This window comes from Bombyx mandarina, chromosome 20 (genome assembly GCF_030267445.1).
Source record: "Bombyx mandarina strain Sakado chromosome 20, ASM3026744v2".
Taxonomy (NCBI): Eukaryota; Metazoa; Arthropoda; class Insecta; order Lepidoptera; family Bombycidae; genus Bombyx; species Bombyx mandarina.
Window position 1 is genome coordinate 5,234,041 of NC_143226.1, and position 27,731 is coordinate 5,261,771.

Here is a 27,731-nt window from a genome sequence, read left to right on the forward strand (position 1 = left end):
CTAAATAATCATATTATATGTTTAATGTTTTAGGAATTTGTATGTATGTTTGTTTTCTTCGGTTAACATTTGATAACGGAAACACACGTCGAAAATACTCGACTTGTGAGGAATTTTCTCGACAATTCTAGGGATGTCGTATCGACTCTAAAAGCGTTGCAGAGATGGCACGAAGTCAGTCAGTAATCGGAACTACTCGAAGCGAAACAGCGAACGGATCACCTGAAGTGAAGCGGAACAAGCGAATTGAGAATTATAAAGTGTTCTAAATGATATATACAATTTTAAGTTGTACTTTGGTGGAACATTTATTTATCCCGAACCCCAGCGCGTAACAAATACATATAAGTATATCTGTACAAGTGCAGTAGTTTGAGAAACATAATTATATATCTGTTGTCCGAATAAAAGGCTTTATTATTATTACTAGCGACCCGCCCTCGCTTCGCTTCGGAAACTGTAATTTATTATTGATTTCTCCACTATTTAATGGATGTTATTATACATATAAACCTTCCTTTTCAATCACTCTATCTATTAAAAAAAACCGCATCAAAATCCGTTGCGTAGTTAAAGATTTAAGCATACATAGGGACAGACAGATATAGGGACAGAGAAAGCGACTTTGCTTTATACTATGTGATTATTAAGTAGGTCCTGGAAGGATATTTCACGGCACTGACCTGAAACACTGCATCCTGTTGGACGCGGTCCTTTGAACTGCGGCTTCGTGTCTCGGACCGAGGGCGTGGGCTCCAACAGATGCTGCTCCGGCTGGGGAGGCGGCTCGGCGGTCGCGTCCACCGACGGCTTCGTCACGCGATACGAGGGCGACCTCCGCGAGCAGCAATTCGATCTGAGATAGCAAGAACTGGGATTTGAATAAATAATTTATCGTAGGAATTATAAAATCTCATGCAATGACAAGGGTAGAACTAGACCCTGTCCCAGTACTGGTGGTAGGCCGACACAGCCAACCTGGTGTTAAGTGGTTACCGGAGCCCATAGACATCTACAACGTAACGAATAACGGTGTTCGAATCCCGCAGGCGGGTACCAATTTTTCTAATGAAATACGTACTTAAGAAATCTTCACGATTGACTTCCACGGTGAAGGAATAGCATCGTGTAATAAAAATCAAACCCGCAAAATTATAATTTGCGTAATTACTGGTGGTAGGACCTCTTGTGAGTCCGCACGGGTAAGTACCACCGCCCTGCCTATTTCTGCCGTGAAGCAGTAAAGCGTTTCGGCTTAAAGGTTGGGTAGCCGTTGTAACTATACTGAGACCTTAGAACTCGTGTCTCAAGGTGGGTGACGGCGTTTACGTTGTAGATGTCTATGGGCTCCAGTAACCACTTAACACACGAGCTCGTCCACCCATCTGAGCAATAAAAAATATATAGATATTTAGGAGTTAATTCCTTAAATGTCATATTCTCGTTTGAACAATAATAATAAATAACTGGAAATAACAAACCACGCATCTTCATTCGGTCTCAAATTAGGACTCTCTGTATTAAGGGTACCAGAGACTGACATACATACTTATATACGTGTAAATATATACATATATAGACAACAAAAACACTCAGACAAAGAGCAAACAAACCGAATCACACGAATGTTTGCTCGATCTGGGAATCGAAGCCACGACCCTAGCAACAGTCAAGAGTGCAAACTATCAAACACCACCGAGTCAGTCGATGTACAATAGATACTTTAGTTTAATTGAGGATTATTATAAAATTCTAATAATGAGCCACAACGACGCGAAGCGACCACAACCCTTCAACGTCTAAAGACAACGAATGGAAAAGGTTGGAGGAGGCCTCTGCCGACTGGCAAACAGATCTAGGAAAGATAACCAAGCAAGAAATATTAGTTTACATTAATTCATATCTATTAAGTTTGAGATTTTAATGCTAGTATTTTTAAGTTTAAAAATTCATTGTACTAATAGATCTGAATAAAAGGCTATATTATTATTATTTTTCTAGACTTCCCCTTTCTCAGCCCAGTCTATCGACAGAGCCGGCAGAACTGTATATACGGGCTTTTCGCCAAGTAACATACAGTAGAGTTATTAGGCTAGTTTTTATTACGTGTATTATTCTTCAAGCTGCAGGAACTTTCTCACTATTCTGCATGTATTTAGTATAGCTGCTTTTTGTAGTGAAATAAATATGTTATCTTTTAAATCTAGAAGCTTTAAGCTGTTGTGGATGTGGTTTGGGACAACTCCAGTGGTTGAGATTATTATTGGGGCTATGTAAACTTTATTCTGTTTCCAAATTCTAACTATTTCTTCTTTAAGCTCTGTGTATTTTGTAATTTTTTCTGTAAAAGTTTTTTGAATGTTGTGGGTATTCGGGACTGCAATGTCAATAATGTAGGTGACTTTATTGTTTTTATCTTGTAAAGTGATATCCGGTCTATTGTAGTGAATCGTCCTATCGGTGAGAATAGCGCGATCATAGTAAAGTTTGCAGGAGTCATTCTCCAGAACAGTTTGTGGTTTATAATTATAGTACGGTGTGTTGGTATTTTGTATCAATTTATGTTTGAGAGCCAGTTGTTGATGGATAATATTAACAAGATGGTTGTGTCTGTGAGTGTAATCTGTCTGTGTAAGGGTTGAACATGCTCCAGTTATATGCTGTATGGTTTCTGGCCGGGTGTTGCATTTGCGGCATTTATCGTCTCTAATAGTGGGATCTTTAATAATATATTTTCTGTAATTTTTTTGTGTTTATTACTTGGTCCTGTATTGCAATTAAAAATCCTTCCGTTTCGGGGAATTATTATTATTATAGTGTATTAAACACTGCCACGCCTGGGAAGACGGCAGGACACACTATATTATTATTATTATTATTATTAATAATGAGCCTACTTTTCCCTTGTCTCGTTAGGTTTGAGGTCTGAAATAAAAATGATCGAAATAATACAAAAATTTGTCTCTTCATGGGAAGAGTGCTAATAAGATGAAAATGGGTGATGTCGTGAGATCGGTTCAAACGCGTGACGTCATTTGTGGTCAAACGTGCAAAGAGCTTACAAACGATCGTATACAACGTTTAGTAACTCAATAACAAGACACAATACGTTATTATTGGTGTTAAAAATGATTAATATATAGGTATAATTAGGTTTTGTTTAGTGATGACAAATATAAATAAAACACTTCAGCAAAATTAGTATATCTATTTTTAAATAAATAAATAAAAATTCGTTTTAAGCGTCCGTCTAGTTAAACTTGTGCGTTTACTTAATCTATAGGGTCAGTGAAGTACGTAACTAAATAAAATTTATTAATGACGTCCATAAAAGTTCACGACTGACGTCACGAGAGAGTGGCCCGGAAAGATTTTTTGTATCCACCGAAAAGATTGATTCAATTAGTGAATCATTCATTTAATGAATTCATTTCTTTTACTGGTAGGGGTAGGCACGGGTAGGTACCATCACCACTCTGCCTATTTCTGCCGTGAAGCAGTAATGCGTTTTGGTTTGAAGGGTGGGGCAGCCGTTTTATTGTTAAAATTGAGACCTTAGAACTTGTGTCTCCGGGTGAGTGGTGCATTTACATTGTGGATGTCTATGGGCTCCGGTAACCACTTAACATCAGGTGGGCCGTGAGCTCGTCCACCTATCTAAGTAATAAAAAAATAAAATAAAAAAACAAAACAATTAAAAACGAATTATATGGTCAATATACGATCAACGGTTATGTGTGAGTTCTATATATATGACACTTATAGCTTATCGATGACATATTAGTGCTAGTTTAGCAAGGTGGCAAGTAGGCAAGTACTTGCACACGACTAAACGCAACTCCACATCGTATGACGGCTACGTCATATCGCTTGATATTTTTACCAGCCAGTGACGACTATTATTATTTAGTTTCTTGCATATACATAAGTAGGTGTTTTTATATTAAATCCGAATGGTAAACAGTCGCCGTCGCCCTAAGCACGTCATTTCGGGTCCTCCCGATCCACTAACGGTGCCTTTAGGTACCTCAAGCATCGGTCACCGTTTTAAAATACCGCAAATTAAGCCACAGACAGATACAGCCCACTGAGTTTCTCGCCGGATCTTCTCAGTGGGTCGCGTTTCCGATTCGGCGGTAGATTCTGCGAGACACTGCTCTAGCTAGGGCTAGTGTTAGCAACCTCCTTTGGTAAAAACCCCGTGAGCTCATCTACTCGCACGGTTACGCTGGAATAACCCTCTGGGTTAGCAGCTTAGGTAGGAAAAAAAGAAAAATTCAATCATTGTGCTTTGTGAAATTTACCTGACCAATACAAGTAATAAAACTCGCAATTAGTCTATCTTCCATTTACGGTTTCACGTCAAATCTGTTTTGATTATTATTAACGCAAAACAGTTTATCAGAGGAAGTGTGAAAGTAGCCCCGGCAATCAACAAATTAAAGAGCGGACGGTTAGCGTGGTATGGACATGTGATGCGTAGAGAGGAGATGCATGTGACTAGGAGATGTATGGAAATGGTAGTGCAAGGTAGAGGGGAAAGAGGTCGACCGAAGAAGACATGGGCGGAGAGTGTGAATGACAATATGAAAGAGAGAGGAGTGAGTGTTGAGATGAAGGCTGGTAGAAGAGAATGGAACAGAAAAATTTGCTGAGCCGACCCCATCTAGTGGGATAAGGTGGTAAAACCGCAAAACAGCAAGCTGCTAATGGCTGAAGGCTTAGTACAATCAGCCACTTCAATAGGTTATGCTACAATTAGTGGATACTGTTTTTTTTTTTATTGCTTAGATGAGTGGACGAGCTCATAGCCCACCTGGTGTTAAGTGGTAACTGGAGCCCATAGACATCTACAACGTAAATGCGCCAAGCACCTTGAGATATAAGTTCTAAGGTCTCAGTACAGTTACAACGGCTGCCCCGCCCTTCAAACCGAAACGCATTACTGCTTCACGGCTGAAATAGGCAGGGAGGTGGTACCTATCCGTGCGGACTCACAAGAGGTCCTACCACCAGTAATTACGCAATTTATAATTTTACGGGTTTGATTTTTATTACACGATGTTATTCCTTCATCGTGGAAGTCAATTGTGAACATTTGTCAAATAAATAAGCAATGTTTGTTCTCTATGCGTTCCTCAATCGTGATCCGCAAATGTCCAAGGAAGGTTTCTGGTCTAGTACCATAATCGTGCAATAGATGGCGCGTGAAGAGTTTCAGGAACTCTATAGGCGTCAGGCCAGACTTCAGGGAAGTCGATTAATGGATGGGTTTTTAACGTCCCCGGCCACTGAGTCCGATATCCTAGGAACTCCCACGGCTCAGGAACTAGGTAGGAGGTTCGGTCCACTACCCGAAAAAAAACTGTATGTCCGGCAGTGAACGTCCGTGATGATGATGATATAAATCAATTGAATCTAAATCTAAATTTGTAGCCCACTGAGTTTCTCGCCGGATCTTCTCAGTGGGTCGCGTTTCCGATCCGGTGGTAGATTCTGCGAAGCACTGCTCTTGCTAGGGCCAGTCTTAGCAACACTCCGGTTTGAGCCCCGTGAGTTCACCTACACGTTAGGGCGAAGCTGAAATAGCCTCTCAAGGCTATCAGCATAGGTAGGAAAAACAAAAAAAAACTAAATTTGCTTAACAACGAAAACGTTCCGAGATTGTTCCAAAAGCGTTTTAATCATATTCTATACAATAATTAAGGTATAGAATGTATTGGAGTAGTATAGGGCGTGGTCGGGGGTGGAGCGCTGACGTCATAGTTCGTGACGTCACTGTGACGCGAGCGCCCCGACCTACTTTCCGAATGCGTAATATTTGTACAACAAAGACTGTACCGTCGATCTGATATTACACTCTGTCCTTTTGTATAAAATGCTTAGGATTGAGGATATGGATAATCCAACCAATATATAATATATAGTAACACATAGCATATATATGTTAGTTTGTATTAGGTATTGTATGGACAAGATGCAGGAGGGTGTGCCGAGATGGTATCATCATCATTTTAGCCCTTACAGTCTAGGCTTAGGACCAGCCATGTCCAGTATATCTCTTCAGACTGCTCTGTTCAGGGTTTTCTCATTCGAGTTCTTGACACCGGTAACTTTGAGGTCGTGCTCTACGGCATCTACCTGCCACTACTTCTGCGGCCCTCTGGTTTCCATATAGTAGTATAGCCTTGGTATTCTGGTCTCCTCCATTTGAGCTGTATGCCCTGCCCATCGTAGGCGTCCAATTTGATATGATCATGTAAAAAGAAGGCCATAGACTACGTTAGAAATTTGGCGCTGCAGCTGGATCTGACCGGTCGAAGACTTAGAAGGAGACCCAAGATGAGGTGGAAAGATATAGTGCTGAAGGACAACAGTGAATGCAATGTTACTGACAATTTTTTTTGGCTTACTCTCTCTGTCTCTCTCTCAATTACTAAAATCGACACTAATCAAAATGCTAAATAGAATAAAACTACGCATTTAGTAAAAAGTGGTTATTACAAACAGACACTCCAATTTTATTTATTTGTATAGATGTGAACAAACAATAGAAAAATAAGGACATTTTTATGATGGATAGCGACCCGCCCTCGCTTCGCTTCGGAAACATTAAAACACACATGAAACCAAAAAAAAAAAAAAAAGTAGCCTATGTTCATCAGGGACAATGTCGGCTTCTAATGGAAAAAGAATTTTTCAAATCGGTCCAGTAGTTTCGGAGCCTATTCGAAACAAACAAACAAACAAATCTTTCCTCTTTATAATATTAGTATAGATACATAAAAAAACCATGATAGAACAGACCTTCACCCGAAGAGATGATACACAAGGCTACTAAAAAACTATCCGATGATTTGCAAGCGAAGTAAATGGTCCCTTAGAAATAAGGTGACACTCTACAAAACTTGCATACGCCCCGTCATGACCAATACAAGTGTAGTGTTCGCTCACGCGGCCCGCACTAACTTAAAACCACTCCAAGTTCTATTCTATTCTATTCTATCAGCCCATGGACGTCCACTGCTGGACATAGGCCTCCCCCAAGCCTCGCCACAAAGACCGGTCCTGCGCTGCCTGCATCCAGCGGATCCCCGCGAACCTCAATAGGTCGTCGGCCTACCTTGTGGGAGGCCTACACACGCTACGTCTTCCAGTACGCGGTCGCCACTCAAGAACCTTCTGGCCCCAACGGCCATCCGTTCTGCGAGGAATGTGTCCTGCCCACTGCCACTTCAGTGTCACGATCCTTTGGGCTATGTCGGTTACCATGGTTTTCCTGCGAATCTCCTCATTTCTGATTTGATCTCGCAGGGAAACTCCGAGCATAGCCCTCTCCATTGCTCTTTGGGTGACCTTGAGCCTTCTCATAAGGCCCATTGTGAGCGAGCACGTCTCAGTGAAACAGAGAAAATAAAACAAATCACACAACTTCACTCCTCGCGTTCCCGCCAAAAAGTCCCATAAAACCCCTTATATATCATTGTATAGATTAGTTAACACAAACGCACGCACTAAACGTCAGTTATCGATGCGGTTAGTAAAGATTTCTCAAAACCAGAAGCAAAAGACAATATTATTCTTTAAAAATCAAGTAGGGTTAATTATATTATTAAAAAAAAAACAAAAAAAAATAAGACCTGTCATTCTCTTTTGTCGTCAACGTGTACCTGTTCCAAATAAAATAAACATAAATAAGATATGTGTAACTTAAAAAAAACACACGCACACACACCGAACATGGGATCGAAATCTATTTTTTTTTTCTACCAAAGTTGGTAACCTTGAGATGAACATGACGACAACACAGTTCACATTAATGAAATTATAAAAAAAAGGGACTCACATAGGACTAGAAGGTTTCCCATGTTCAGAGTCACATCACGACTGTAAAAAGTTTACCCTATTGATACTTGGTCAGAAGGAGCTTTGGAGCGAAGTTGTGTAAATTTTTATTTTTTTTCAAATGCAGAGAGATGGGTAGACAAGCTCAGAGCCCGCCTAGTGTTAAGTGATTATCGGAGCCCATAGAAATCTACAGCGTAAATGCGCCACCCACTTTGAGATATGAGTTCTAAGGTCTCAGTATAGTTACAACGGCTGCTCCACCATTCAAACCGAAACGCATGACTGCTTCACGGCAGAAATAGGCAGGGCGGTAGTACCTACCACCAGTACAAAATTATACTATATTATCATACAAAATTATTGTACTGTGGTTCTTCACGATAATATGTGTCAGAAAAGATTTCCAGAAACGCACTGTAGGTGAACGCGTCGGTTCTAGGTATTATGGATGAATTATAACTCGGCGCCCAGCGGTGCGATGGTAAAAATGTCTATGGAATTTCGTCTACTGTTGTCTTTGGAAGTGCAAGCGTTCCGATGTGCGGAGTCAAATCTTCGATGCCCTGTACACTTACAAGCATTAAAACAGTCGCAGTTCTTTATAATATTATCTTATGACAATTTTTTCATTTCGCTAGTTTCCTGATGCTGCCATAATGCGCGGGTGGAATGCAGTTAGAAGTAACTGTCATTGCAGTTCATCCTAGTATCTTCGCATTTTCATCATCATCTTCATAATCCTAGCATCTTCGCGAACTACGAAACCCGGGCAGGCCGAATAATGACATTCTCAATGACTATTGGTAACGTCATATCTACCTACATGTAATTGAGCACTATGTCTGTCTGAAATACTATAATTATTTTTTTAAACAACGGTATCTGATTTGGATTGTGGCGTATAGCGCAAAAGTTATTAAAGAACTTTAGAATACAATAGAATATCATAATTCAATTTCATCAAATACTTTTAATTTCAATATTACTTAGAAAGTTAATTTTATCCCGTAATTAATTTTTGGTCTGTGTGTGCGTGTGTATGTGTGGAGAAAATAACGAAATACAAAACCTTCTAAAACCTGTTATTATAACTTTGCACGCCGCGAAATTAACTTTGTTATCCTTCGGGCGTATAAATTTAAATTCTGATAACGAAAGTTACGAACGAACTTCATCTCGGACGCCATGTTGACTTTGACAGATGTCAGTTTTGACAGATCACTTTTGACAGATTTTATGCTTGAGAATTTAACGGCAGGCCTAAATTTGTTTTTGACGTTAAAAGCCTTGTTATTGGCTGTTCAGTATTTAAGTTATTTATTTCGTGATATCTCGATGTGTCGCTGGAGAGACCAATATTACTAGATAGGCAATGGAATAATTTGAAATAATAGATCTAGGAAAATCCAGATGTGGCAGGAGAGCCTTATTCTTATCAGAGTACAATATACATACTTATGGTTTTTTTTATTACTTAGATGTGTGGACGAACTCACAGCCCACCTGGTGTTAAGTGGTTACTGGAGCCCATAGACATCTACAACGTAAATGCGCCACCCAACTTGAGATATAAGTTCTAAGATCTCAGTATAGTTACAACGGCTGCCCTACCCTTCAAAACGAAACGCATTACTACTTCACGGCAGAAATAGGCGGGATGGTGGTACCTACCCGTGCGGACTCACAAGATTATTTTTTCATTAGAGCATTATTCTACATATTTAACGCTAATAATATACCACTCGATAAAGCCAGTTAGTCTATGTACGTAGCATCTAACAACCTCGTCGAGTGAATAGAGGCGCGAGGCATGTATTTTGTCACAATTCAAAGACGACGTAATTACATTATTGTTACCCGACTTACCGGTTTAGGGTTGTCTCACGAGTGTTTTATTGTGAACATTGTATGAACGGTGGCCGGTAAGAAGTGGGTGAGGAGAGTCGAAGACCGGGCTTAGTAGTGTGGATTGGGAGAGGCCTATGCCCAGCAGTGGACGACTGTGGGCTGATGATGATGTTAATAGCTGTATGAGATTTAGAGCAAGATTCGGCCACTCATATCCTACTGGATAAATTTACATTGGTAATGTGACGGGTAATTTTTTTTTTAAAGGTCGTGTTGCGGACCCCTTTGCTATTTTGATAGCTGATGTAGTTTTTTATTCTTCTCTTTTGAAGTCGCCTACCTATTTCTTTATGTTTACTTAATTTTCTGTTTTTATTAAAAAAAATAATCATTCTTCAACTTGCATCATCGTTTATCATTTACAGAGATTAATTTGGTTTTTTCAATTCAGGTGGTTTTTGAAAAGTGTCTAGGGTTGCTCGGAAGAATTTAGCTACGTATCAGGGCTGTCCGTACTCTTCGAATGGCTTACCAAGCAGTAAGTATGCCATTACAGACGGTGTTTAATGCCGAATGTTTATTTAATTTACGATTTTGAAACTATACTATGGCTGTCAGCCCGCATGGGCTAGCTTCGACGTCACGCATACCAACGCATCGTTCTCGTCGAACCCGTCGCTTGCGACGAAGGGCCCGACTATTAACTCACAGACACAGCCCACTGAGTTTCTCGCCGGATCTTCTCAGTGGGTCGCGTTTCCGATCCGGTGGTAGATTCTGCGAAGCACTGCTCTTGCTAGGGCTCGTGTTAGCAACGTCGTCAGGTTTGAGCCCCGTGAGCTCACCTACAAACGTTAGGGTGAAGCTGAAATAGCCTCTCAAGGCTATCAGCATAGGTAGGAAGAAAAAAAAAATCTTATCGCGCGAACGTTCGCCTACCTGTGCCATAGTATGTAAACGAACGCTGTAAATAGCGAAATTGAATTTATATAGTACAGCTCTGACAAATCTATGTATATATCGGTAACCCTCCTATAGCGCGGTAGATACGTTCCTACAAAGACCCGTGTTGTGCGATACCGTGTTATATGAGACTAGAAGCCAGTACAATAAATAATAGTTTAAAAAAACAAAAAAATACGCTTTTATGGTATCAATAGTTATAAATATTTTATGAACAGATATGAGTTATTTTGATTATATCCTGAACAGCACCCCATTCTTTATTAGAATAAAATCTTTTTTTCTTAAACTATTTTTAATTAAATTTTATTAAAATTTATTTTCTATTTTTTAGTTGAATTTTCTATAAAACCGTTTTTATTTATTTATTTTTATTGCCTTTGTAGGCAGACGTGCATACGGCCCACCTGATGGTGAGTGGTTACCGTCGCCCATGGACTTAAGCAATGCCAAGGGCAGAGCCAAGCCGCTGCCTACCGCTATTTTTTTAGTTTTTTTAAACTATTATTTTATTTCTAAATGAAACATTTCAGCTATGCCCGTATGTATTTTTGTACCTATTATGCAAATAAGCAATAGGTAAGCAATAAATTTTCGGTTATTCCCATATTATAATGTCTTATAATGTCTTGTGCTTAATTTAATTTACTAAATAATTTTACGCAAAAAGCTCATTATCATGGTGTATAAGAGGGTTTTGGGGACTTTTTCTTTTCGTATTAGACTGGAACCGTGTTGTGAAATACTGTGTATTTAATGGAAAGTATCCTGTTTTTTTTTTTTTTTTCTACCTATTCTAGTAACCTAGAGGGGTTATTCTAGATTCACCGAATTAGTAGGTGAGCTCGCGGGGCTCAAAGCTGACGTTGTTGCTAACACGAATCCTAGCGAGTGCCATGCTTCGCAGAATCTACCACCGGATCGGAAACGCGACCCACCGAGAAGATCCGGCGAGAAACTCAGTGGGCTGTGTCTGTGGGTTAATTTACTGGCCGAGCCCTTCGTTGCCTTTATAAGTTTATTACAATACTGTGACTAAGGCCTTCGTAACAATGTATAATATATTCAAGATCAAAGTAGTGAAAACCGACCTAAAGCAATAGTGTCCGACAGTATTAGTGTCCAACTAGTGGGTATAAAATACTAGGCCAGTATCAAATGATACTTAATGGTTCTGAGATTTGTCAAAAAACTTAACTAACCCGATTCATAAATTTCATCCCTAATAAGAATCCGTAACGATTTTTATTAACAATTTAATATATATATTTTAAATTTGTATTTAATATAAATTTCATTGTACTTACCACTATTTACTCTGCACTTGTTTTGGTTGACTGGTAGATGCCTTAGGCATTAAGTCCGCCATTGTAAATTTTACATGAAGTGTAATAAATAAATAAATAAAAATATTTTTGTAAGACGCGACAACCCTAAATTACGTACATAGTGACCTAGATTCGCGGTGACGTACGTACGCCAGGCGTCACTCTTTGTCTTTGACGAGGGGCCAACGAGCTATCGAATGCTATACTGACGCGTTCCGTGGTCAGGTGTTCCCTGATCTACAATATCACAACTCTATTATCAACATAATATTGTATTATTGTATTGTATTTCACTATTGCACTTTTATTGTTCTGTTTCAAAATCTTCACTGGTATGTATCTATCTCTATATATGAAAATGAATTGCTGTTCGTTAGTCTCGCTGAAACTCGAGAACGGCTGGACCGATTTGGCTAATTTTGGTCTTCAATTATTTGTGGAAGTCCAGAGAAGGTTTAAAAGGTAAATAAATATGAAAATGCTCGTCTATATATATAAAAATGAATTGCTGTTCGTTAGTCTCGCTAAAACTCGAGAACGGCTGGACCGATTTGGCTAATTTTGTTCTTGAATTATTTGTGGAAGTCCAAAGAAGGTTTAAAAGGTAAATAAATATGAAAATGCTCGGAATTATATAAAAAACAAACAATTTTGTTTTTCCTTGGATGTGTCCCCCGTCGGACAGATTCCTTTTGTTTGTTTTAAGTTTATTTTATACAAAAGCTTAGGTCTTTTATTTATCGATTGAGGCACTACGAAATCTGCCGGGGCAGCTAGTTATAATTAAAAATCAACGGTAGGCAGCGGCTTAGCTCTGTTCCTGGCATTGCTGAAGTCCATGGGCGACGGTATCCACTCAACATTAGGTGGGCCGTATGATCGTCTGCCTACAAGGGCAACAAAAAATAATAATTTACGCCTTGCTCATTCAATCATCTTCGCCATCTTGCTTTTCTCTGTCATTCTCTTTTCCCTCTCTTACCGTTTTCTCTCACTCATATCTTAATGCTTCGTTCTACACTCTTTTCATACGTTCCGTTCTTACCAATCCTACAATATACATAAAGATTCAAATTGGTTTCGCTTCATTTGGGCGTTGAGTCGATCAAATCAAATCAAATCAAAAAAGTTTTATTCAACATAAATGAAAGTACATACTTGTTGAACGTCAAAAGAATTACCGCCAATTCACAAGAATTAGCCTCCGTCCTGAGAAGAATTGGCAAGAAACTCAGCGGGCATGTTTTTTTTTTTTTTTTTTTAAATATTAGATTTTTATTTTTATTTTAAATATTATTATTTTTTTAAATATTCATATTACAATAAGTAATTATAACATAACAATTTTACAATATTGAAATTCCCGGAGCGAGCAACTCATTCCCACTTTGTGCAATCTTCTAGATAATCATTGACTTTATAGTAAGCTTTATTGCACAGATGTTCTTTAATAGTTTTCTTAAACCTATGTATATGTAGGTTCTGAACATCTTGTGGGATTTTGTTGTACAGGCGCACAGACAAACACCCGAATGAATTTCGTATCTTATGTAACCTACTCATCGGCACAACAAGCTTGTGTTTGTTCCTAGTATTTTTATTATGTATGTCCGACATCTTAGGAAACTCCTCAATATGTTTACGAACATACATCAAATTTTCAAAGATGTACTGGGATGGCATAGTGAGAACTTTAATTTCTTTAAATTTTTCCCTCAGGGAAAATTCCCTTGAGTGCATGTTATAAATAGCACGTATAGCTCTTTTCTGCAGAATAAATATCATTTCTACATCGGCCGCATTGCCCCATAGCAAAATGCCATGGGACATGACACTGTGGAAGTAACTAAAGTAAACTAAACGAGCCGTGTCCGCATTTGTTAACATTCTAATTTTTTTTACTGCGTATGCTGCAGAGCTAAGCTTACTCGCCAATTTATGAATATGAGGTCCCCACTGCAGTTTGGAGTCCACTGTTATACCAAGAAATACGGTTGACTCAACAAGCTCCAATGATTCCTCAGAAACAATTACATTACTATCTGATATTGACAATAGCCTGTTTGATCACGCGTGTTCTTTTCTATCATTCTATAGAGGCAGCGTCCTATTATTCCTACTCATCTCCTTGATCCTTAACCTTCGATGATTTTACTTCTGATGATAAAGCGCGCTGTATACCGAAGTTTTATTGGAATCGTTCTGTCAATTGATGTTAGAGTTTATTCAAAGCGCCTCAGCTGAAGTTAAAGCTCCGTGTTAGCTTTAATTAATCGTATCATTGACCATAGTAGATCTGTCACACACACACACATCCGTGTTCACTTAAGTTAATCTTACAGTTGACTATACTGACACACTTGTAGCCACATTAGTCCATGTCTTATAAGGTAATGAGGTACTATTCACGCGATTTCACTTTTGACTTTTAAGTGGTATATATTCTAAGTTTAAGTTAAACAACAAGTACCTAAGTAACAAGTACCTAAGTGTAAGCTCATTAAAATTTCAAATATAAATTTGTCGGATTCGGTCGAAATATAATTTCAAAACGATATTATTATGAACACACAGTAGAACGAATAAGATGTGACGTTTTTAGTTTTTTTTGGTTAGTGTACTTACATGTTTGTAATAATAAAATTCTAATTGTAAAACGCAAAACTTTTTTTATTTTTTTTTATTTCTTAGTTGGGTGGACGAGCTCACAGCCCACCTTGTGTAAAGTGGTTACTGGAGCCCATGGACATCTACAACGTAAAAGCGCCACCCACCTTGAGATATAAGTTCTAAGATCTCAGTATAGTCACAACGGCTGCCCCACCCTTCAAACCGAAACGCATTACTGCTTCACGGCAGAAATAGGCAGGGTGGCGGTACCTACCCGCGCGGACTCACAAGTAGTCCTACCACCAGTAAAAAACGAATGAAGTTAAACGAAACACCCAAAAGAAGAAACATAAAAGTCCCTCCCCTATGGCGAAATGCAGTGGATATACTGGACATTACTAGAGATATAACCAAGAAGATAGATATAAAGAAGAAATGGATGGATTGCGTGAAAGAAGAGGGGAGTGAGCGAAGAAATGGTATATGATAGAGGAGTATGTAAGGAGAAAACATGTTGCGCCGACCCCAGGTAACTGGGAGAAGGGCAGGAGAATGATGATGATAACCCAATGAGGACTCCATTGAGCGGTTGGTGGTGCAAAGGAAAGTCCAGGGCAAAAGATCTCGCGATCGATCTCCAACACGATGGACCGACCTCATAAAATCTGTGACTCACTCAAACATAAATGATTGCTCTCACTCTGCGAAACATCGTGCCACATGGCGTCGCATCGCGATAGCATCGGTATCGCAGGATCCGACTGATGCATGACCACGACCACTCTGTCAAGAGTGTACGACTGGGTAGAAGAAATCCAAAAAGAGTCGTTAAACTCATGCCGAATCCTTATGGAGCAAGATAGGAGGATATGCAGCCCCCACATAATGTGGGATAAAGCCGTGAAGAAGGTCAAAATATATTTTTGAAAAAGCCAAATATAACTGCACTCACATCCATGAAATGTTTATCAATATATATAAAAAAAAAAGACGAAAACAATTCTGAGCAATTCCAATAAATTTTTTTAGAATCCAATTCATAAAAACGTTTACCGATTCAAATACTCAATCGATTTATTACTAAAAATACATTCCTGAAGGAATTATAACCGTGTTGTCGCATTAAAAATATATATATTGTTTTGACAAATAAATCGGGTGATAGCGGCCATTCATTACGTTATTCTAGACGCAGAGCTGGACAAGCGCCAACATTGTCTATGAATCGACGAACTCCTCCTCAAAGCTTAATTTTAGTGCGCGCTAATTGTTATTTATAATCGAATTAATACGAGTTTAAGTTCATATATAAACGCGGATGTAAGCATAGATAATACAGATAAATTAGTTATCTATATATTAATACGTGAAGCAAAAACTTTGTATCCCTTTTTACGAAAATTGTGCGGACGGAGGACTATGAAATTTTCTACACTTATAGAGAATACAGAGAAGAAGTGCACAATGCTAATATTTTTTTTAAATAATGCATAAAAGATACATTAAATCAATAAAGAAAACATTACACACACTACATACCATGTATTTGACGCACACACGCATGCATACTATTTATTGTCAAACTTTTGTTCTTGACGTCTGTTGTCAAATTGAGAATAGATTAAATATTGTTTGTCTTTGTTAATATTTTTTATAGTGTAGTCTTGGCAAAATTTGTGATTATAGAAGTATAAAATACAATCATAATAGTGTACAAACTTACAATTCCAATTAATTATAGTCGAATTTCGACTACTGCGGGACCTCTAGTAAATAAATAAATAAGCCCTTATTGCTGTTAGAGTTGATGGTACAAGACCGCGCGGGAGGCCACCAATGCGGTGGACCGACCAAATTAAAACTGCAGTGGGAGGTCCCCTAAATGAGTGCAGTAGAATGGCCTCGAGAAGGGAGAGATGGCGCGACATCGTGAGACGCATCAAGTCTGCCCCTTCCAACACTACATGACGATCACGACCACTCTGTCAAGAGTGACACGACTGGGAAGAAGAGGAAGAAGAAAACTATAAAATTAACTTATACTAAAACATATCTCGGCATTCGGCTTATCTCTCCTGTTAACAGGTTGTCTTTCGACAAAGGCCTCCTCTAAAGATTTCCATTTGCTTCTGTCCTTTGCGGTACGTACCCATCCTGGCCCAGCTACTTGCTTCAAGTCATCTTCCCATCACTTCGGCGATAAATTAGTTATAGATAAGCAAATGAAAATCATAAACAGAAAAAGGGTTATATCGGCGATCCCCTACTCCACATTTAATGTGGATTTCAGCAATGTCAGGGGCCTACATAGCAACCTTGACGCCGTACACCACCATCTTGAGACGGCGCAGCCTGCCCTACTGTTTCTGACGGAGACGCAGATATCAACTCCGGATGATACCTCGTATCTTGAATACCCCGGCTACGTATTGGAGCACAACTTCCTGCGTAAAGCCGGGGTGTGTGTATTCGTTCGGGCTGATGTCTGTTGTCGCCGTCTACGAGGCCTCGAACAACGGGACCTGTCCCTCTTGTGGCTGCGCGTGGATCACGGGGGTTGTACCCGAATCTACGCCTGCCTGTACAGGTCCCACAGCAGTGATGCAGGTTCAGCTCTGATTGAGCATGTGCAAGAGGGGACTAACCGCGTGCTTGAGCAGTACCCATCTGCGGAGGTGGTGGTCCTTGGAGACTTCAACGCTCACCACCAAGAGTGGTTGGGGTCCAGAACCACTGACCTCCCGGGTCGGACTGCCTACGATTTCGCCTTGGCCTACGGCTTCTCCCAGCTGGTGACACAGCCCACCCGTGTCCCAGATATCGAGGGGCACGAACCTTCTCTGTTGGACCTTCTGCTGACCACGGATCCGGCCGGATACAGTGTGGTGGTCGACGCTCCACTTGGATCGTCTGATCACTGCCTTATCCGTGCTGTTGTACCACTCTCTCGTCCGGGTCGTCGAACGACGACCGGGTATCGAAGAGTTTGGAAGTATATGTCAGCAGATTGGGATGGATTGCGTGAATTTTACGCATCCTACCCATGGGGGCGGTTCTGCTTTTCCTCTGCTGATCCTGATGTCTGTGCGGACCGTCTTAAAGACGTGGTGCTCCAGGGGATGGAATTGTTTATTCCCTCCTCTGAGGTGCCCGTTGGGGGTCGCAGTAGACCCTGGTATAACAATGCCAGCAGGGATGCTGCACACCTCAAGCGGTCCGCATACGTGGCATGGGATAATGCCAGGAGACGTCAGGATCCTAACATCTCAGAGGAAAGGCGGAAATATAACGCTGCTTCCAGGTCCTACAAGAAGGTTATTGCCAAGGCGAAGTCGGAGCACGTTGCTAGAGTTGGCGAGCGACTAAATAGCTATCCCTCTGGGAGCCGTGCTTTTTGGTCGCTCGCCAAAGCTGCAGAAGGAAACTTTTGCAGGTCTAGTCTCCCACCACTGCGCAAGTCCGATGACAGTTTGGCCCATAGTGCGAAAGAGAAGGCTGACCTTCTGGTCAAACTCTTTGCCTCGAACTCGACCGTGGACGACGGGGGTGCTACACCACCGAACATCCCCCGGTGTGATAGCTCCCTGCCTGAGATCTGCTTCACGCAGTGTGCAGTCAGGCGGGAGCTCCGACTCCTGGACGTCCATAAGTCGAGTGGGCCAGACGGCATCCCTGCAGTGGTTCTGAAAACGTGCGCCCCTGAGCTGACGCCTGCGCTAACGCGTTTGTATCGCCTCTCTTATTGCACTAACAGGGTTCCGTCTTCATGGAAGACCGCCCACGTCCACCCTATCCCCAAGAAGGGTGACCGGTCGGACCCATCGAGTTATAGGCCTATCGCGATAACTTCCTTGCTTTCCAAGGTGATGGAGCGAATAATAAATATACAACTCCTGAAGTATCTGGAGGATCGCCAGCTGATCAGTGACCGACAGTACGGTTTCCGTCACGGTCGCTCAGCTGGCGATCTTCTTGTATACCTTACTCACAGGTGGGCTGAAGCCTTGGAGAGCAAGGGCGAGGCTCTTGCTGTGAGCCTTGATATCGCGAAGGCCTTCGACAGGGTCTGGCATAGGGCACTTCTATCGAAGTTACCATCTTACGGAATCCCCGAGGGTCTCTGCAAGTGGATCGCTAGCTTTTTGGATGGGCGGAGCATCACTGTCGTTGTAGACGGTGACTGCTCTGATACCATGACCATTAACGCTGGCGTTCCACAAGGTTCGGTGCTCTCCCCCACGCTTTTCATCCTGTATATCAATGACATGCTGTCTATTGATGGCATGCATTGCTATGCCGATGACAGCACGGGGGATGCGCGATATATCGGCCATCAGAGTCTCTCTCGGAGCGTGGTGCAAGAGAGACGATCAAAACTTGTGTCTGAAGTGGAGAACTCTCTGGGGCGAGTCTCCGAATGGGGTGAATTGAACTTGGTTCAATTCAAACCGACAAAGACACAAGTTTGCGCGTTCACTGCGAAGAAGGACCCCTTTGTCATGGCGCCGCAATTCCAAGGAGTATCCCTGCAAGCTTCCGGGAGTATCGGGATACTTGGGGTCGACATTTCGAGCGATGTCCAATTTCGGAGTCATTTGGAAGGCAAAGCCAAGTTGGCGTCCAAAATGCTGGGAGTCCTCAACAGAGCGAAGCGGTACTTCACGCCTGGACAAAGACTTTTGCTCTATAAAGCACAAGTCCGGCCTCGCGTGGAGTACTGCTCCCATCTCTGGGCCGGGGCTCCCAAATACCAGCTTCTTCCATTTGACTCCATACAGAAGAGAGCTGTTCGGATTGTCGATAATCCCATTCTCACGGATCGCTTGGAGCCTCTGGGTCTGCGGAGGGACTTCGGGTCCCTCTGTATTTTGTACCGCATGTTCCATGGGGAGTGCTCTGACGAATTGTTCGAGATGATACCAACGTCTCGTTTTTACCATCGCACCGCCCGCCACCGGAGTAGAATTCATCCATACTACCTGGAGCCACTGCGGTCATCCACAGTGCGTTTCCAGAGGTCTTTTTTGCCACGTACCATCCGGCTATGGAATGAGCTCCCCTCCACGGTGTTTCCCGAACGCTATGACATGTCCTTCTTCAAACGAGGCTTGTGGAGAGTATTAAGCAGTAGGCAGCGGCTTGGCTCTGCTCCTGGCATTGCTGAAGTCCATGGGCGACGGTAACCACTTACCATCAGGTGGGCCGTATGCTCGTCTGCCTACAAAGGCAATAAATAAAAAAAAAAAATCAAGCACTCAACAAAAATGTTTACGGGCGTCGGCCACTAGATGGCTTCGCTTCGATTAGTTTCTCATTGCTCCTGTAGATGGCAGCAACATATTACCTATCCTATATTTTATTTTTAATAAAGGGTTTTGTAAATTTTCTGATACCCCAAATTTATAAAATTTAATAAATTTGTCTATAACAAATAAAGACTTGTATGATTTGTTAAGTTTTTATTTTCTGTGTTTAGTTATAAAATAATTAAATGCCTTAGCTTTAACAACATATAAGTTTAGGGGCATCCGTTACAAGATGTCGCTAGTTTCCAAACAGAAAAAATATTTGTCTTAAAGTATCGCAGTGTCAGGGCCCTGGACGTAAGTACAGAGGGGAAATCTTAAAAATCTATACTAATATTATAAAGCTGAAGAGTTTGTTTGTTTAAAACGGTAATCTCAGGAACTACTGGTCCGAATTGAAAAATTCTTTCAATGTTAGATAGCCCATTTATTGAGGAAGGCTATAGGCTATAACAACATCACGGTAAAACCAATACAAGTGGAGCAGCAATAAATAATGTTTCAAAATAGGGTTTTTAATAGCTCCTTCACATTCTATAAGTCAAAAATATTTTCACTTTCTACGTAAATGAAGTGGGGAGTAAAATTTAGCGTTATGCCAAAGTAACTATTCCACGCGGACGGAGTCGCGGACAAAAGCTAGTATTTTATATTTTCAGTCTAAGGAGTTCGAAAAGCTAGTATTCGAAGTACGAAGGTATCACGTATTTATTGAAAAAATATTACAGGCAATAATATAAACAGTGAATGGAAGTAGGTAAGCCCATCTGATACTCAGCGACTATTGCTTATATAACATTAATTAACGTCGGTTTTTTGTTTGTGTAATTATGAATTATATAAAATTTACAATATTTAGTTGGCGAAGCTGAAAGACATTGTTGTATTCGGAAAAATAAAACTTGAATACTTTTTTTTGTTGCTTAGATGTGTGGACGAGCTCACTGCCCACCTGATGCTAAGTGGTTACTGGAGCCCATAGACATCTACAACGTAAATGCGCCACCCACCTTGAGATATAAGTTCTAAGGTCTCAAGTATAGTTAGAATGGCTGCCCTACCCTTCTAACCGAAACGCATTACTGCTGCACGGTAGAAATAGGCAGGGCGGTGGTACCTACCCACGCGGACTCACAAGAGGTCCTACCACCAGTAAAAAGTGACATGACAAGTCTACAATTTTGCAGAACATTTCCAATGGTACTAGTCGTTTCAGTAGTCGTTTTTGCTATTGGACGACAGATGGCGTTACTAGTATCGGGATAACAACACTATTTATGGTTACAAATTACTGACTGACGTATATGACATTTAGAATACAGGAGAATACGAAGTTAATAGACTTTCTGAAAAGTCAGGATTTCCGTCTTGTTTATATCCTGATACCTGACCCGCAGTTTTTGTGTTATCTTTAATAAAGTATATTTAATTGCCTTCAACAAGATTGATGATATACTCAATTGTATTTTGTTGTTTTTTTCTTAAACTTTTGTAATATTATTAATGCAAACGTGCCAACCCTACCCAATTCATCACGCACGGTGGGTAGCGCGAGCGAAAAAGGGTCGACCTTCATTTTTTAGATGAAATGATTACTTAGACGTATCATTTTGTGTGATATTTGGGTTTATTATTCAAGCTACAAAAGATTTCGGTAGTTGATTCATTCGCTAGAGATTGCAGAAATATTCTCAGGAAACTTCGGCGAATGATCTAGAAACGTAATACTCGCAGGAGCACGCGTGTAATGGAACTAAGAATGTGAATTAAGGTTTGCACATGATTCTTTTTTAATATGATTGTCTTTTTTCGAGAATGTTTACTCTTGGCTTACTATTGATATAGTATGATGCATATAATTGGGTTCATGCATCTGACATTTTATTGTTTTGACAATATTCGTTGCCATGATAGCAGTTTGTGGTATTACGATTAAATACTTAAGTGTGATGTGATGTGTGTGTTAATGTAAATAAAGGTTTTGTTTTGATGCGTACAAACGCAGTGTGTTTTATTCAATTAGGCTATGTAATTTATTTTCTTGAACTAAATTTGAACCGATTTCAAAAGCGGTAGGACCTGTTGTGAGGCCGCACGGGTAGATACCACCGCCCTGCCTATAGCTGCCGTGAAGCAGTAATGCGTTTCGGTTTGAAGGGTGGGGCAGCCGTTGTAACTATACTGAGACCTTAGAACTTATATCTCAAGGTAGGTGGCGGCATTTACGTCGTAGATGTCTATGGACTCCGGTAACCGCTTAACACCGGATGGGCCGTGAGCTCGTCCACACACCTAAGCAATAAAAAAAAGATAACGATTAGTAATCATTTATGGGTATTCTATATACTGTGCTATAATATTATCATAATGAAAGAGATCTCAGCGTTCTATTAAAACCGCATGGCGTCGGAAATATAATAATTATAATAAAAAACGTAAAGTTAAACCGTGACGATAATTTAAGTTTAGTATACGGCGAGCGAGAATCGAAGAAAAAAAAAAAATATTTTACTTGCATTATTTACAAATGTCAAGTAATGGGACGTCACTGACGTTTGACATAATCGAATATGAAAGGCCGTGATATAACGGTTTTTGCTGTTATCTTCTTTATTTCTTCTTTAATGCTAGGTATCTTCGGTGTAACTGGGCCTAAATATTGGGCATACGCAGTTTTTTTAACAACACCGCGTACAAAGGGTCTTTGTTTTAAAGTGTCATACGAACCGAATGAAATATTAGGACGAAATATTCATGTTGACTGTGAAATATATTTGAGGGGCTGATGCCCTACGAAAATCACGAAAGTAACTCTTGATTTTAGGTTAGAGCGCCACACCTTACTGCTCTGGGTAATTTCAATACAAAATAGTTTTTTTTTAATACGGCACTTAAAAGTGCACGTAGCAAGATATAGATAAAGTATTTTATTAAAATATAATTTCTGGAATCTCGAAGAATCTCGAATTTAGAAGAGATTTAATGGAAACGGAGTAGATGCATTCCTGAAAACATTATCTAACCTACGCTCGAATATTGGCTGAGTTAATTAGTAATAAATATGTACACAAATGTTCTGCTAAAATTTACTATTATAAAACATTAGAAGCCGGTATTCGCAAGTGGACAAAAATTCTAGGTTTTCACTTCGTTTAATTTATTAGTCATTTTCATTAATTGTCAAGGTTACAGTACTCAAAATCCCAAAAAAAAAAACGACGTATCTAAAACTACCGAAATGAACGTGCGATTTTAATTTTTAAAACTTCTAAACACGTGATATATTTACAAATCATATTTTTAATGTGAGATAATTCGGCCTTCGCCAAATGTTTTTAGAAATCGTCACCGATCCCTCTCCTCTGGGCGGTTTATTTTCATGAAATTTATAAATGTCGTTGTCACTCGACTCGACGCGGACGCCATTTTGACAACATGGCGAGTATTAGGCGCGCTTCTTCCGCGTGCGCGCCAAATTATGAGTTTTCGCAAAACGTTTGTTTGTTTTCAAGTTACTAACACAGAATGTATTTTTAAACACACACCTAGATGTTTGAGACGCGAGTTCACAATCTAGTTTGAAATAGATGCAATAATAATTGTTTCTTGTTTGTTTTATCTTTTAGGGTCGTAACAAATAAATCAAAATGTTTATTTAGTTATCTAAGTGTTGGTAAGGGGTAATCGAAATAATAATATGAATGATCATCCACAGATTCGGTAGAATCTGGCGCCAAGTTCCGTTCAAAAATCCCGTTGTAAACGGAGCGCCAGACTACCGACTGTGTTTACTGTGAGCAGAACAGTTTTTTGAGGTTGCGAAATTTTATTTAATTCTACGGTACTTCTGGTTCCTAAATTGTATATTATATCAATCACTCACAACTTTATTTTACTGATATTAACTAGTTATATCAATTACAACAATTAATCTACTTGAAATTATTAATTTTATCACCACAAACTATGGCTCGCTCAAAAATTTCGATCCTGACTTTTTTCGATGTAAAAAGTGACATGCCACAGACTATAAATATTCGAGAATGGTAATCTAAGGCCGCCAGGGTGCGCTGGAATTATTCCTATTTGTAATGGATTTTATGACCTGGTAACTGAGACCTTTAAGTCATGTCTTATTTTAATTTATATTCATATTTTTATGAAAAATGATATTATGGAGTGAAATGAAATGTGATATTATGGAGTGAAATGAAATGAAGATGATTAATTTGAGACATTAATCAAATGGGATGAAATGAAATGAGATGAGATGATATGGAATGAAATATAATCTCAGTAAAATGGTGGTGGTCATTTACTAAGATCTCAGTGGACTTTTTGGAGGAAACCGAGAAGTTACGTACAGCGGCTTTGTTTAATTTTCCCACATTTGTGCACTTTCACAGATATTAAACAGTTAATAAACCACTATTATTACATATTTAAACCCGAAGAAACACTAAATAGACAAATTAAAACAAATCACACAACTTCACACCTCGCGTTCCCGCCAAAAAGTCATTATTCCTACATAAACTGTAGCTTCAAGGGGATAGTTTGCAGTTCTTATTGAACGGTTTGTACATTAAATAACGTTAATGTTGTTACTGTTAGTATTTTAGTTTTAGTACTGCCGAAGCAAGTACTGTTGTTACTGTTGGAGAAACAATTTTGTTTTGTAATGTAATACCGAAATACTTTACGAGATGGCGTTACAAAAAATCCCTTCCCAAAACTATAAAACCGTTGTGATTGTCTACGAATAATAAATAATATAATAACTAATATTTATTCGTAGGTGATTGTTTAAGATGCTACGAATATTTCGGTTTTGATTTCATCAAAATAACTTGAACTTTACTATTGAATTCCGAAGAAAATTCTAATTAAGGCTGAGTTAAGTTCAGCTTTTATTTAAGCCTCTTACTGTCGTTTTTAAATTACATTTATGCGGATTGATGTTTCAAGTCTTTCAGATTTTAATTTTAAATTCTGAAATAATTAAGAACAGCGTCATCTACCCTTCAGATTTGAAACAAAATTTAATTCGGTTTAAATTTGTAAAAGTTGAAGTTGATTATTATTACACTGTAACGCAGCGTTCCGTTTCGCGGGGCAACAGCAGCCAAAGGGAATGTGACTCAGGTCCGTGCCGCGACGACCCACCCCGCGCTACCCGCGCCCGCGCATCTGTTGCATCATTCGCACCCCCAATTAGTGCGCGCCAGACCATAGATTATACACTTAATATATTAGAGACGCCAGACTTTGAAGCGGAATACACGCGTCCCCGGTCGATACCGGAACTGACAACCCGAGAGTCTCATGCCAGTCGGGCACCTAACATTAAACTGGCAGTCCAAGCGCGGGCCCTTTAACTAGTATTTCGGAGTGAATCTACGTAATTACGACACGTACTCGTCGTCAGTCACGGCGTCAATCCGATTTTCAAGACGTTGAAGAAGAAATTGGTTCAACCGCGGGACCGACGCCAACATTTACCGCAAACAACATGGCGTCATTACAAGAAAGTCAAATGGCAGCATTCGAACGCCTACTCGACCGTGAGCATAAAACTCAACTCGAATCATCAGCAACACCGACGTCGGAGCCGACATCGCCGCCTTCCTCGACGCCCGCTCACCATTCTGGGAACTTCGCGTCATGCACGGCGCGGTTCAGCGGAGCGCCCGGCGACTCACTCGACGGTTTCCTTGACGCGGTCGAATCATACAAAGATTGTGCTGACGTAGGACACGCCATCGCGTTACGAGGACTCTCAATGTTACTAACCGGAAATGCAGCCGTGTGGTGGCAAGGCGTTAAAGCTAGCATCACTTCCTGGGACGACGCTTTATCATCGTTACGAAGCGCTTTCGGTGATTGCAGACCGCCCCATCGAGTCTACTTAGAGCTCTTCAAAATGTCGCAAGGACAAAGAGAGAAGACGGAGATCTTCGTTGCCAGAGCACGAGCCCTACTAGCTCGACTCCCACCTGGTGACCTTAGTGAGAAAGTTCAAATTGATATGCTTTACGGCCTTCTACACCGTCGTATTCGTAAAAGATTAAGAAGAGACGAAATAACTTCATACGACACGTTATTAAAGAAAACGCGCCATATCGAGGACTCCATCTACGAGACCAGTCCGCCTGAATTTATTCATCATCCTTAGCGAGCGACGCCACGTTCATCGGGTAGTACCGTAGGCGAAGTTCCCGCCGGTGCTTCGACTACGCAGCATACATACGCGCGGATGACGCCGCGGAAAATATTCAACTCGGGCGCCGCTGGCGGCCCGCCACGCGACGACAGCGCTGCGCCGAGCACCGTTCGAGTGTTTTTAGTTTTTTTTTTTTTTTAGTTTCGCTACACGAACACTGATAATGTATCATCTACGTCGATTGTTAAAAGACTTCTGTGTTTATTGCAAAAAGTACGGACATATTCGTGATGAGTGTTTAAAATTAGCGTCAAAAACGAAATTCGACAACGAAAATACGCAAGCTGTATCCTCGTGTTACGGGTGTGGTACCAAAGGTGTTACTCGGTCTCAGTGTACAAAGTGTAACGCAAGTTATTACGCCGTCGACGCTGCACGGACCCGATCCTACACATCCGACACATCCGATTTACCTATTGGTAAAGTAAATACACAGCTGTCAAGTTCAGTGAACTCTATTCATCGCGACAGCTCGTTGCATACAGCTTGCACTTCAAACACCGTAAAGTCGTCCATTTATATTAATAATCGTAAACAATGTTTTGTTGATAATGAAAATAATTATTATCCTACCGATTTTAAGGCGATTCTTCCTCCGCGCTTTTTCGGTACTGATAACAAGGTTAGACTTCAAAATTATTCTAGACTTAATCATAATATAAACAATAATATTAGTTCTAGGAATAGGCCCCTGATGCGTTACTCGAGTGGTACCGAACCATAACATAGTTATTCCGAGGTACCAAGTGGCCGCGATAGGGTGACCATGATGAACGAAAATAGGGTGACCATGGAAAACGTCGGACATTTTTCGACGATTAATTCTAATGTGAAAAGTGTTGCCCAGAGTAACTCTACTGAGCACCAGGTTAGGTTAAGACCAATTTTAAGTGTTCAAATTTTAGGTATACGAGGTAATGCTTTGTTGGATACGGGAGCTAAGAGTAGCGTTGCCGGTGCGTTGCTTTATGAATTGCTGTTAAAGCATAACCATCCGTGTGAGGAAACCAGGCGTCGGGTGAGGCTTGCAGACGGTTCCGCGCGCACCCGCCGAGTTTTGCTCACTACTCTAGAAGTAAGGATAAGTCCCGAAAGGTCAGTAACCCTTGAATTTACTGTTTTTCCAGATGCTCAAAATAATGAAACTTTGCTTGGCATGGATTTTTTGGTGGCGGCAGGTATTGTGCTTGACTTTGCTTCATCCACTTGGCATTTTTCGGGAAAACGGGTTACCTATCCAATTGAATATGAGTGCCCTAAGCCATGCATGTTTGCTTCTACTGCTGACTTCCTGCGTGATGATAAGGGTTCTATGCTTGGCTCCGATGAACGGCAGCAGCTATCACATTTATTGCAGCAGAATGGAGACATATTTAGGGTGGGGGGAGCCCCAACTCTTTACGCCGAGCACCACATTGATACCGGTGATCATCCGCCTATATCGGTACCGCCGTATAGGCTCACTCCTGTGCTTCAACAGCGAGGAGAGGTTCTCGCAATCGATTTGTTCGGGCCACTGCCAGAAGGAGAGCAGGGGGGGCGATGGGTACTCCTGGTAGAGGATGTAGCTACAAGATGGGTAGAACTCTACGCACTTGTTGATGC

General features: G+C 40.6%; 1 protein-coding gene across 3 annotated transcripts in view; it reads right to left on the bottom strand.

The window, feature by feature from the left end:
- Window positions 1-27,731, bottom strand: part of LOC114247891 (NACHT and WD repeat domain-containing protein 2) — a 76,162-nt gene that overhangs the window by 36,317 nt on the left and 12,114 nt on the right. The window contains exons 2-3 of one of the 3 annotated variants that reach the window (XM_028180968.2): window positions 7,641-7,670; window positions 684-856 (exon numbers count right to left, since the gene is read on the bottom strand). In XM_028180968.2, coding sequence (XP_028036769.2) covers window positions 684-856; window positions 7,641-7,670 — 203 coding nt within the window. Of the gene's footprint in view, window positions 1-683; window positions 872-7,640; window positions 7,671-27,731 lie in introns of all 3 variants that reach the window. The other 2 variants (XM_089736004.1, XM_089736005.1) reach the window with 2 other exon arrangements.